General features: G+C 42.7%; 1 protein-coding gene across 1 annotated transcript in view; it reads right to left on the bottom strand.

Moving 5' to 3' along the window:
* Positions 1-13777, bottom strand: part of LOC112253268 (microtubule-associated serine/threonine-protein kinase 3) — a 53069-nt gene that overhangs the window by 13617 nt on the left and 25675 nt on the right. The window contains 15 exon segments of the mRNA XM_042323025.1: positions 123-277; positions 459-571; positions 2798-2920; positions 3160-3261; positions 3353-3518; positions 3798-3930; positions 4014-4152; positions 4300-4508; positions 4793-4881; positions 6694-6755; positions 6876-7008; positions 7213-7314; positions 9877-10086; positions 10226-10301; positions 11948-12105. Coding sequence (XP_042178959.1) covers positions 123-277; positions 459-571; positions 2798-2920; positions 3160-3261; positions 3353-3518; positions 3798-3930; positions 4014-4152; positions 4300-4508; positions 4793-4881; positions 6694-6755; positions 6876-7008; positions 7213-7314; positions 9877-10086; positions 10226-10301; positions 11948-12105 — 1970 coding nt within the window.

Below are 13777 nucleotides of genomic sequence, written 5' to 3' on the forward strand. Positions count from 1 at the left end.
TCATTATTTTATGCACTTTCACCCACTGTTGTGCAGTGCTTCCAATAAGGAAATATTTGAACTACTACACAGGGAATCCTAACAGAAAGAGAGGGCTATAAACTCAGCCTGGCTCTGCTCACCTGCCCTTGCGATCTTGGTGCTGGCGTTCCTGTCTGTGGATGTCGCCTCCTGGGGAGGTTGTGAAACATCCATCCCAGCCCTCCTTGTCCTCGCTGTGGCCCGATGAGAAGCTCAAGTTGGAATGCGTGGCCAGATTTTCTGTGCTGCTGTATACCTGAAAGTATGGAGTGGCCACATTAGCTAAGGTGGCCAAGTTTGGTGAACTTGGCTCCAAAGAAAACTGATTTAAAGATGGTCATTATTTTATTTACAAAGAAATGCTCTACTAACTAGTAATATTAGACATTTACCTGTTCTAACAAAATTATGAATATTTGAAGAGGTATGTTCCAAACCTTGCTGAAGCGGTTTGACCAGGAGGAGAACTGTCGTATTTCCAGGGAAGACTCTTCATCGTTGGTTTCATCATCCTCATCTGAGGCCAAATGGTGGTACCGCTCTGAGCGAGCTGAAAATATGACAACACAGAATGCATGGAACAGGGACCCTATCATAATATCCAACCTGGACATTTAGCATATTTAATATATATATATATATATATATATGAACTCCCTGGTGTGTATATATATAGTTTTGGCAAGTCGGTTAGGACATTTTTCCAACAATTGTTTATAGACAGATTATTTCACTGTATCACAATTCCAGTGGGTCAGAAGTGTACATACACTATGTTGACTGTGCCTTTAAACAGCTTGGAAAATTCCAGAAAATTATGTCATGGCTTCTGATAGGCTAATTGACGTTATTTGAGTCAATTGGAGGTGTACCTGTGGGTGTATTTCAAGGCCTACCTCCAAACTCAGTGCCTCTTTGCTTGACATCATGGGAAAATCAAAAGAAATCAGCCAAGACATCAGAATTTTTTTTTGTAGACCTCCACAAGTCTGGTTCATCTGTACAAACAATAGTACGCAAGGATAAACACCATGGGACCACGCAGCCGTCATACCGCTCACGAAGGAGACGCGTTCTGTCTCCTAGAGTTGAATGTAACTTAGTGCAAATCAATCCCAAACCAACAGCAAAGGACCTTGTGAAGATGCTGGAGGAAACAGGTAAAAAAGTATCTATATCTACAGTAAAACGAGTCCTATATCGACATAACCTGAAAGGCCGCTCAGCAAGGAAGAAGCTACTGCTCCAAACCCGCCATAAAAAAGCCAGACTACGGTTTGCAACTGCACATGGGGACAACAATCGTACTTTTTAAAGAAATGTCCTCTGGTCTGATTAAACAAAAATAGAACTGTTTGGACATAATGACCATCGTTATGTTTGGAGGAAAAAGGGGGAGGCTTGCAAGCTGAAGAACCCCTATCCAAACGGTTAAGCACGGGGTGGCAGCATCATGTTGCGGGGGTGCTTTGCTGCAGGAGGGACTGGTGCACTTCACAAAATAGATGGCATCGTGAGGATGGAAAATTATGTGGATATATTGAAGCAACATCTCAAGACATCAGTCAGGAATTTAAAGCTTGGTCACAAATGGGTCTTCCAAATGGACAATGACCCCAAGCATAATTCCAAAGTTGTGGGAAAATGGCTTAAGGACAACAAAGTCAAGGTATTGGAGTGGTCATCACAAAGCCCTGACCTCAATCCTATAGAACATTTGTGGGCAGAACTGAAAAAGCGTGTGAGAGCAAGGAGGCCTACAAAACTCAGTTACACCAGCTCTGTCAGGAGGAATGGGCCAAAATTCACCCAACATATTGTGGGAAGCTTGTTAAACAATTTAAAAGGCAATGCTACCAAATACTAATTGAGTGTATGTAAACTTCTGACCCACTGGGGATGTGATTAAATAAAATAAAGCTGAAATAAAATCACTACTATTATTCTGACATTTCACATTCTTAAAATAAAGTGGTGATCCTAACTGACCTAAGATAGGGGGTTTTTACTAGGATTAAATGTCAGGAATTGTGAAAAACTGAGTTTAAATGCATTTGGCTAAGGTGTATGTAAACTTCCAACTTCAACTGTAGATTTATGGCCATTTTCTGAAATTACAATACAATTTATAATGATTATTTTTCACCTTAAGTAGCACCTTTAATAAGACCTGCTCTTTTAAGTTCTCTTGTGCACTTTACACTGTTAACTTCCATTCATTGTTCTGTTTTATGTTGTGTGATGTCTCATGTGTAACTATAGTCTTAGACAAAAAGTTATTCGGCTGTCCGCATAGGAGAACCCTTTTGAAGAACCCTTTTAGGTTCCAGGTAAAACTGTCTGTGGAAAATGGTTCTACTTGGAACCAAAAGGGTTCTTCTACCTCGAACCAAAAAGGGTTCTTCAAAAGGGGTTCTCCTATGGGAACAGCTGATGAACCCTTTCAGGTTCTTGATAGCACCCTTTTGGTTGTGTATGGCTGTGTTACTGCAGGCAGCCCATTCTGATATTTTTTCCACTAATTGGTCTTTTGACCAATCATATCAGATCACCTCATTTTCAGAGCTGAACTGAATGGTCAAAAGACCAGAATTTGTCTGCCTGTCTAAACGCAGCCATACACTATTAGTTTTAGGAGAACAGCCTATGTATGCTGCTTTCGTGGCCAGTGCTCACTTGGAAAAGATATGTACATTTCTATGTGACTTCTCTGTTTAAATAAAGGATAAATAAAAATACATGAAAAAAAGACCACTTGTGAAGGACTGCCACGTACTGTCAAAGTAGCTGGTGTCGTCATCCGCTTCCAGTTGAGGGATGAATTCTGCTTTCTGTCGCAGTAGCCCGTTCCAGTCCAGATGCAAGAAAAAGCAGTGTCGTTTGACCTCAGGTGCTCCTCCTAGAACAAAATGTATTTTTGTAGATCACAGTCATGTGTGCAGATTTCAGAACAATAGCCAACAGCAAAACGTCAGACCGGGATGACGTGAAATGGAAGACGAGGGCTTGGTTCCAATATCTACACTAGCGCACCACTAAGAATGAAGCAATTGAACATGAATTCCATGTGAGATTGGACATGAATTCCATGTGGGGTGTTAGTAGGACATTGGAATGTAGCAGAGTGGTTTTACGTACCTGTCCCCAGGCGCTCCAGAGGGCTCTGCTTCAGCAGCCGTGTGATCATGTCCTGGGCGTCTGCAGGTAAAGCTTCGTCCCCATCGGGCCAGGTGATGTCATCTGTACATCGGGCAAGCACACGTTAATCTCCACATTGAACACCATTTTAAAAAGCCTATACACTGTTTATATTCCATCAATGGATACTTACCACTGACAACTTGCCCAAAGAGCTCCTCGGGCGTGTCCCCAAAGAAGGGCACACATCCAACCAGGAACTCATACAGGATGACGCCCATGGCCCACCAGTCTACTGGCTTCCCATAGCCCTGTCTCAGTATCACCTCTGGGGCTATGTACTCTGGGGTGCCACACACCTAGAGAACCACACCGATAATGTTGAATACCTTTATACCTTTAGCATGTGTATTTATAACACATTGACATTTAGTTACACAGTAGTTATGAGATGGTACACCTATACTGGATTGAGTATTTGACCTGGTGTAAGTGTGTGAATATGTGCTTTTGTATTCAAGACATGTGTCTGGCATTTTCGGTATATTGTTGTCCTATGCCTTACTATGGAGCTGAATGTACTTTATTTATAGTGAAATGACAAATAAAGGGTTAAGTTTTACAGCACTGACTCCCACCTGTTTGTCGATGAACTCCCTGGTGTCTTTCTCCATGTGACCCTCATACAGGTTGGTAGTCATGTTCATCAGGCCAACTCTGGACAGGCCAAAGTCAGTCAGTTTGATGTGGCCCATAGAGGTGATCAACAAGCTGCAGGGGGATGGAGAGAAATGTTCAAACTACACTTTCTTCAACTTGAGCTGTGTAAAGACTAAAGATGGTTCTGTACTCACTTGTCAGGTTTGAGGTCTCTATGGACGATGCCGTAGTTGTGAAGGTACTCTAAGGCCAGCACAGTCTCAGCAAAGTACATCCGGGTCATGTCCACAGGAAGGGGGCCCATGTTCTTCAGCAGGTTGGCACAGTCCCCACCTGCAAGAGATTACCAACCGTTATGCTTCAGCTACGAGAAATCATGGGTAAGAACACATTCACCGTTCCAACTTTTTCAATTAGTCCGCCTCTTTTAGAAACATGATAAACACATCAGTCTTGGGGTAGATCATCATATGACATTACCTTCCACATACTCCATCACCATGCACAGGTGGCGCCGTGTCTCGAAGGAGCAAAACATGGAGACCACGAAGGGGTTCTCGGCGAAGGTCAGGATGTCCCGCTCCACAAACACCTGCTGGATCTGGTTCCTCAGGACTAGGTTCTGCCGGTTGATCTTCTTCATGGCGAAACGCTGCCGGGTGTTTCTGTGACGGACCAGGTACACAGCCCTGCCAACCGCCACAGGACAAGAGCCATGGTCATACAAGACCTCCACATTGATAAACCATGACTACAGGGGTAGGTTAATTCATAGTAAGTGGAAGTGTGTTCTATTTTTTCAGTAGTCTGAATGTTTACCAATCATGACATAAGTCTACAGTTGACCTTTTAACTTGAACCTTGAGCTGACTATTGGTGAGTGCATTAATTTATAGTAAATATGTCAGCTAATAGCTAATTGGGAGTTGTTAAGTTATTAGTGTGGTTAACCACCTGTCTGTTTAGCGCTTACCCATAAGCTCCATTACTGATGAGCTTGATGGTTTCAAAGTCACTCTCCAGTGGTTTCCTTCGCGTTGGGGTCTGTGGACACTTGTTCTGCTGCAAACAGTGCAAACAACAAGATAAGTGTCATGACTGTCCACGAGAATCCAAACAGGTCAGATCAGGTTTGAAATGAATAACTTCAACCAGACCCCCTCTCACGTGCAGAGGATGGAACTGGTGGGGATTAACAGCTTGCGTTCTGTTGTAAATCAAAAGATTCAGGTCTCCCTCTCCAAATTCACCAAAGGAATGTGTCTTTGTTTCAAGAGACTTTCCCCACTGAAACTCTAACACATTCAAAAGCAAATACTGGAACAATATTTCTAACATAGAACATGGGGAATGGTCAGAGACAATCTATAGAACACTAATGTCATAGTGTTTGTTATTTTGTGGTGTCATTAAAAATGTTATGAAGGAAATACTGTAACTTGGAAAGTATACCCAATTCCATCCGATGTGTTGTGCATGTAATATGAAAAATGATTAAAGTATTTTTGTTAAGTGAGGGATGTGATTTTAGGATCCATAAGAGATAATTGATTTACATAAACTTTGAACAGTGATAAAAGTCACGCCCCTGGGTGAGGTCAGAGGGCGTGTCAGCCTGATGAAACCGCCCTTTCGAACAAACTGTATAAAATGATGGATAAAGAAATTAACATACTAGGCCAGAGAGAAGTAGAGCTGCAGCTCACGTTTAAAAGTGGTCTGAACTCTGAATCTCAACACGAGGTAGAGACAAACTCACCTCCCGGACAATCACTGGTACGGCTGATTAGCTGTTCTAACTGTCCTAACGAAAGTGGATTTAAGTGGAACTATTCTACTACTCTGTTCAAACCATCGTATTACGCTACTCTCATCACCCCACTGGGAACCATCGACACGGCTGGCTAGCCTATCTTCAAAGAAGCATCTTCAGGGGCGAATGGAAGGAAAACCAATTCTGTAGTTCTGTTCAGGACTACATGACAAGTCACCGGATACCGGACAACTACAGAGAAGAAAAACAGTAAAAGAGTTGTTGGAACCCTTTTTTTGGACAATCAGAGCCTTACAAGTGTGCCACGAAAAGGCCCAACCCCCATTCCAAGGCCCTGTCCAACGAGATAGATATGGAATTTCACGTAACATTCATGATTTCTTACTCAAAGAGAGCGGCGGTTCATGTGCAAAGTATATGATACAGTAAATGAGTAGTTTCTAAATGTACTAAGGTTAAGTGTCTCTGTCCCCCTCTGCCCCCCCCATCCCCATCTCTTTTGTAACAAGCAGCCATATTGTCATTCCTCTAGGGACCGGTTTTTAACTCATGAAGTGTGTATGTTAATTCTGTATTACCATTTACTTAGCTTGTAAATAAATAAATAAACCAATTTGTGTAGTACTGAATCATGAGGCTCAGGTTTTTGCAGATGCAAGGAGGGTTACAACTGTTCAGAATGATGATATGATACAAGTTTATGATTAATAAGTTGACTATTTATAGATGTGATAGGTAAAGACCTTTAGAGTTTCATTCGGGAGATGGTAACTCTTTAAAGAACCACTCTCGTGGTGCCCCAGAACCTAATGAGTTAATTGTTACATGATTAATTTAATTGGATAACAATTAAACATATTTAGGTAATTAGATAAATAACAGTCTTCAGATTAATGTTAAAGTCAAGTCACGACAAGTTAGGAGGCTCACATTATAAAGAAGGTGCCCAGGAACTCATTATCCGACTGGCACAGGTATGATTACATAGCCAGACTACTAAATTAAGTAATGTAAACAAATCTGCTATCAGAACCTATATTGTTAATTGAAAGTCCTGTTATTTTATTCTGCAGGCTCTATCAGGGTGGCTAACTCCTTACCTCCACCGACTCATCAAACTTCACTGTCATTGACGGAGCAGACTGTTCAAGCTGTACCATATCTAAAAGAGCAGGGGAGAAAGATATGATTGAACAACAATGCATGATATTTACTGGTTCTGGATGTCTGCCTCAAGTGCGGTAAATTCAGGTCAATGTTATGGCAAAAGATGTACCAATACCTTCAAGGGGGTCGCGAGTCAAGCCCAGTTGGTTGATGATGTAACGTGGAATGTCCGTCTTGATGCCCTGGCCCTCTTTGGCATGACCCTCGGCTGCCTCCAGCAGATGATAGAACTCTTCCGGGTCAAATTCCTGCCAATTACATCCAAGGCCCATTAAATTAGATTGGATTAAGGTGAATAAAATCACCTAGCCATGAAAGAGCTTATTGGCAATGCAGTGGCTTAAAAACCTTCAATTCCCCAAGCAACAACAGATTAAGAGAGACGGCTTTCCATCGCTCTCAACAGAATCGCTCTCATTTTCAATCAGAATGAGACTTTCTCTCCATCTCACCAGGCACTCGAGCAGCCTCGCCGGTCGGGATATGATGATGAGAATCTTCTTCACCAGCTGGGTGATGACGGATACCTCCTCGCTCTCTGAGCGATCGTACGCCTGAAATGCAAAGACAAAATGTTTTGGCTTTTTAACAGCATAACATGGAGATGATCAACTTTGTTGAAGACAGAGATCAAAAAGAGAAAAGTCTATTCACATCTTTCGCCATAGCAAGAACACAACCACATAGCATTAAAAGCTAGCATACTATGTCCAAAACAACCTAGCTACATGCAGAATGATGACAGAATGGATATCTTGCAGAGATAGGTCCTGTCCAGAAAGAAACCCTAGCCCAGGGGTATTCAACTCTTACCCTACAAGGTCCGGACCCTGCTGGTTTTCTGTTCCACCTGACAATTAATTACACCCATTGTCCCAGGTCTAAATCAGTCCCTTATTAGAGGAGAACAATGAAAAAAACACAGTGGAACTGGCTTCGAGATCCAGAGTTGAGTTTGAGGGCGCTAGCCCTGACCCACTGGGGACACACTCGTTGAATCAGACTTGTTTCCACGTCATTTCAATTAAATTAAATTTGAACCAATGTGGAATAGACGTCTGTGCAGTTGGTAGACACCTCTGTAGATCTGAGAGGACTGGATAAGTGTACATAATATGGCAATAATTCCACCCAAATCCCGAGGGGGAAGGAGCTAGCCGCTAGGGGTTGTTCATGGACAGGACCACACAGTGCAGTTTCTTTTCAAATCTCTTTGGTGCCTTCAAGGGAAGAAATTACACTTGTACTTGTTAGAAAATACTTCAGTGGATGATCAATTCCAGGGAATAGATTCTTCTACTGTACACAAATCAGGAAGCCAGTGGTTCTTAAGCCCTTACACTATGCATCAGTATAGGAAACCCAATATAAACATTGTAATCATGTTCTAGTTCACGAGGATCAAGAGGCAGAATATCATTGGTGATTGCTGCGGTGTCCTTTGAGGTCAGGGGCAAGTGTCTGGACAGCTGTCAGTGTACAGACACACACAAAGAGGACAACTAACTATTTACCACACATTACATTAAGTGAGTTTGGCTTCAAGGCAAACTGTCTGCTCAGGTTAGAGTGGTGAGAGCAACACTGAGTTTCGAATAAGGGCAGCTCTGCGGAAGAGAATGCTCTGAAGTCTTATCTAGATGAACCACCTACACACAGCAAGAATGCAGTGAGAACTCTTTTGAATTAAAGATGCAAAACAGGAAATATGTTGTGCATCATGGAAAGACGCCTCACTGGAAACAACCCCATGGGACCACATGAGACGGGCTCAGTCAGACTCATAAAAAATGAAACAAGCCAAAGCAATGAAGATGAATGTTTGAAGAAGGAAGCGAAAAGTAATATGTCCCCCTGAACAGATGGATAAAATGTGGCAACATGGGTATTCCCACAACAATGCGTCAGAGGACGTTACATTAAACAAACGAGAATATTCCTCTTGCATATTCCGAAAGCCCCCTGATTCAAACAGTGAGTCATCGTCGTTGAGTCTGCCTTGAATTAACATGGCAAGGGTGACAAACTGCACTAATGAAACCACATAACTAACACGCCCCCCCCCCCCAAAAAAAACGTATCTATTCCTCAGGTTGACATATCCATACCGTAGTTTTGAGGATATTTCGGTGCAAGAAAACTGGCCATGTCAATGGATCATTTATTTCACTGTATGGGAACACATTTATCATCTCAGCTGTGTCCCTGCCATGCCTGCTATCTGAAAGTACACACTGGCTGTCCACACAGGAGAAAGATGTTGCCATAGAAACAACCATTCTATCATAACAGTGATAAGACCATAGAATTAGAATACATTAGTAATTTAATAGGATCTATACGGATAAGAGAGTACAGATCAGTTGCAGTACCAATTACGGGGAAATTCCATTTCCAAATCTATTGTGCACTTTAGGGCTTGAGACTGTCTGGCTAATCGTTTCTCTTGGCCCAGGCTCAATCAATTCCTCTTGATTTAGCGCTATCACATTTGGATGTTTAACTGATGAACAAGTAGTTCATTTATACCCAGCAGCACTAATATGGTAGGGTTGTCTCTACATGTATATGGACAGTTTAATGATGTTGATGCTTCCCTAGACAGACAGCAAAATCAATGAGGGGAGGAAGTGATGTAACAGGCAAAGTTCATTGTCAGTGTTGGCATGAGGCTTTGCTCACTCAGTCACCGTTAGTGAACAGTGAACCGAAGCTAAAGGACAGAAGCCAGAAGATCCCTCAGGAATTGTTTAAATGTCTTCAATTTTTCCCTCTGATGCCAGACTATGGTCTTTCTTTTTTCATTCCTTCGGTCTTAACCGTTGAGAAAAACTCCATAACCTCTTTAGAAATGAATAAGGACAAACTATGAATATTTAACTTTAGACAGCTTAGTTAGTGAAAAAAGTAGCAGTAGAATCCTAAGCAAATCATGCAAATCATTAAACAATGGGTAGTCTTAGGGAACAGACTCAAGTGAGAGTTATCGGCTGATCACATTGTTGAATCTAAGATATCAATATCATGGACAGTTATCGGTCGATCACATTGAGGAATCTAAGATTGATAACTATCACATTGCTAAACCCAGACAAAGACATTTGTGGACATCCCACCTCGTGGAGCAGCTTCTCCAGTTTATCCTGCAACTCCACAAAGTAGCGCAAGGTGACCAGGCCCGTGTGGGACTTGTCCAGACAGTCTCGGACCAGCTCCACCAGCTGGTGCTGGATGAAGCCCAGTACGCCATCAGACAGTGGGAGGGTGCTTTCTGAGGAGCAGGCAGTGACGATATCCAGCAAGAGCTCCTCCATCTGCAGTGTGGCCTAAAGACAACACACATTCACAAAGACACACCGAAGCACTTGTTACGCAAGATCAGAGCGCATAAGTCTTTTGATTATTGCAAGTACAAACAGACATTGCCTCCTGTACAAAAAAGGGGGAGAAGACAACATGACATACCTTAGGAAAACGTTCTTTGTAAACATGGTTCATCATGACGACCTCATTATCGAATGAACCCATTGTTCTTGCGGGGCTACAACAGAAAAGGACATGAAGCTGGTCAATTTCTATTATTCCAATCCAACCAAATGGACTGACAGAGCTCGGCCGTTCTTATTGGGTGGGTGCAACCTTTTGAATAATGGCAAAAATTATCATCCCACAAATATTTATTGTGGAAAAGTGACTGTGCAAAACATCTAAATCAACACGTTATTTTACTTCCAAGCTCATGTCCTGTTTTACTGTTACTTTAGATTTTAAAAAAGAATATATATATATATATTTCTTAAACTTCAGTATTAGGTAAGATAACAGCTAAGATCCTGTAAGTTATTGACCACATCGGTCTGGCCCATATATAGAACAAACAGGGCCTTAGTTTTCCCCTTTTCCTGCTTAAACTCATTGTCCAAGAGTTAGGGGGACAGAGCAGAAAACACCCCCCATCCACAGACCCATTCTGGGTTTTTTTTTTCTCCATGAAAGAGGCCTCTGTTGCAGCAGATGGCAACCTGCCCACCACGCCCTGCAGCTGCTGCCCCCCCACCCCCACCAGCAGGTTCCTGCAGTGCTCTGCTAGCAAACCACCAACGCACTGCACACCACACCACGAGAACACAGGGAGCTGATGCCTGCCCAGGCAGGCACCACACTGCGGAGTATGGTACACAACACTGCTCTCTTCTCTGCCTTAAGCCACACAGCAGCACCACGCACTGTCGTCCTGTCTGTGTAGGGTATTTTGAAATACAGACGGTACGATTTTCAATACAATATTTGTTGTGTTTTTTTGTGTTTGGGGAGGGGGGTGCTTATAAGTTAACTATCAAAGATGTGCCAAATACATCATCTCCAGCTCAGGGCTCCAGCGATGCATTAGGTTTGCTAGCTAGTAGCTAGCTTGCAAGATCAAGCTTCTTGGTTCTTGGTTACAGCAGAGACTATCAGTTCCCTCCTTGATCAAGATCCCTGCTGCCTCATTTTATTTAAAACAAAAATAGTGTGCACTGCTGGCAATACCGTATACCTTGGTATGGGAAAGGGGATATATATTTAGTTGCACAAGTGAATGGATTCAATCAAAATGTGCCTTCCGCATTTAACCGAATCCCTCTGAATCAGAGAGGTGCGGGGGGCTGCCTTAACGTCCACGTCATCAGTGCCCCTGGGAGCAGTTGTTGTTGTGGGGGTTGTTGACTGCCTTGCCGGCTTAGGGATTCGAATGCTCATCAACCGCTAGGCTACCTGGTACAGGAATGGTATGAAAATCTGAATACCGCCCAACCCCAGTAGTGAGCTTAGCCAGAGGTCAACTTGAGGCGTGCTGAATATTGGCAAATGCAAAATACTTTGCTTTACTTTGAATACAGGAATGACCACATTTGGGCTGAACACCCTTTGTCAATACTGGCAGCAGGGTTGGATTGCACAAAGCAGGATTGCTGGCTGGCTCCACTGTAAAACCTCCACTGACTCAAGTTTAGTCCACACCTAGGCTCTGTCTTGTTTTGGAAGTACCAATTTGCATGTAGTAACTTCCCATGTCTGACAATAAAACTCCACAAAAACAAACGTAAGGTGATGATGCATTAAATCTCATTTTGATGATATAGCACTTCATTATTATTGTTCAAGGACGGCTCATTACAGTTCAGGCAAGGGGTAACTGCCGGCTACCTGAGGCTGTGGGAGCGAGGGCGCATGAACGGTGAGGGTCGCACTTCCTCGTCGGCCACATTCTCCGAGCTGAGGAAGTGCTTGAACAGGAAGTGGAGTTGGTCTTGAGTGGGCTGGTAGGGCAGCTGGTGCAGGCGCTCCTGGGAGGAGGAGGAGGACTGGAGAAAAAGAAGTGCATATCTTTCAAGGGTTCCATTGGTCTAGGTAAATGCCCACTCAAAAAAATCAACACATTATCCCACTGACATATGTAAGATAACTGTGTTTGACATCATATTTTAAAATTCAAAAGCCAACACTTTATCCTGAAAGATGGAGGATCTGTATCATATTTAGGACAAGAAAACTTATTTTTTCTTGCGGCTATTGAGGCTGAGCACATTCTTTTTGTTAATCTTTTTATTCAATGAAAAGCACACACTGGCCACTTCTGGCAATCTGTCCAATTTTTCGCCCCACGAGTCCTGAATAGCAGTGATGTCCCTTTTCTGCCTGCACATAAAGAGGTCACGGAGGACCTCTGACAGGCCTATTGTCCCAGTCGGACCTCGCCGCATGTGCCAGGTTTTAGCTCATTAAACTCCCTAAAAGTGGAGGAACACACGGCCTGTTCTCATCTCACCATCTTTCTCCTACAGACCTTAGATTTTTCACATTGTCTCATGTCGTTCTCCTACTCTGTAATTTAGTTTATTAATTAGACCAAGTCATGACATTGGCCTGGGGGGTAGGTTTATGACCGTCATAAATACCTCTTCCCCCCTTTTTCCTCTCTCTATCCTACTGATGTTACATTTGCAAAGCCCTTGGTTAACATAGAGATTCTGGGAACATCAGAAGGTGGGGGGGAAATGAACTATATTCTAGTAATCCGACCAATTGAACATATGCGGTGGTACTAATGAATATGATGTCAGTTCGGTTGTCATCTAAGACATTCTCAATGATAAGATGACAAACTCTACAGTGGAAAGTCTACACTTCAAAGATCGGATTCACATGGAATTGTTGTACAAATTGGAATATGAAATTATTTGTGATGGGATGAAATGTGATTTTAGCTTCTAAAATGGGAGATTTGGGTTTTCTTAAGATAGGGCTCTACGCAATCAGTGGCCCGCCCCTGTGAAGGGACATGTGCTATAAAACTTTTCAAACACGCCCTCATCTCCCTTGACGACAATATAACCTCCTGTTCCAAGGACGACGGTCCAATGTCAGAATGGTTCAGATAATAACTACAGAACGAAGCCAACATCAGCGTGAGCTTTGGTTGCGTATGGTATGAACTTTGAACTCTTATTCACTACAGAAGTGATACCTCCTAGCCGTTGAGTTAACAACAGCCGCTGCAAACGAGGGTTCGGGAGGAACAGACAGAGTATCCCGTCTACCGCACAACGACATTACTACAACGTATTCAATTTACCAGCAGAGACATTCTTCAAAGGACACAGGACTCGGTTGGATAACACGGCCTTCCATCTACCACCAACCTACCGAAGCGCAGCTCAGAGTAAATATTTATTGCATTTTCCTTTTCCAAATGGGAAGTAATTTAGAATGCATAAGATACTGTATTTACAATAGCACAGCGTCGCCCTTTGTTCCTCAGTCTTCCCGCTCTTTCACTCAAACCCAGCCCCTTTTCTTTTGTGTAACCAGCTGTCATATCTGTTCCGGCATTAGGGACGTTTTCCTTTATGACGTAATTTGTAATCAAGTTATGATTTAATTATGTGTGTGTGTAATTCTGTGTGATTAGTTAGGTATTTAGTAAATAAATAATTAAACCCAATTTTGTATTGCTAGTTCAACTTGTTAGCCAGG

Source organism: Oncorhynchus tshawytscha, linkage group LG06 (genome assembly GCF_018296145.1).
Source record: "Oncorhynchus tshawytscha isolate Ot180627B linkage group LG06, Otsh_v2.0, whole genome shotgun sequence".
Classification (NCBI taxonomy): Eukaryota; Metazoa; Chordata; class Actinopteri; order Salmoniformes; family Salmonidae; genus Oncorhynchus; species Oncorhynchus tshawytscha.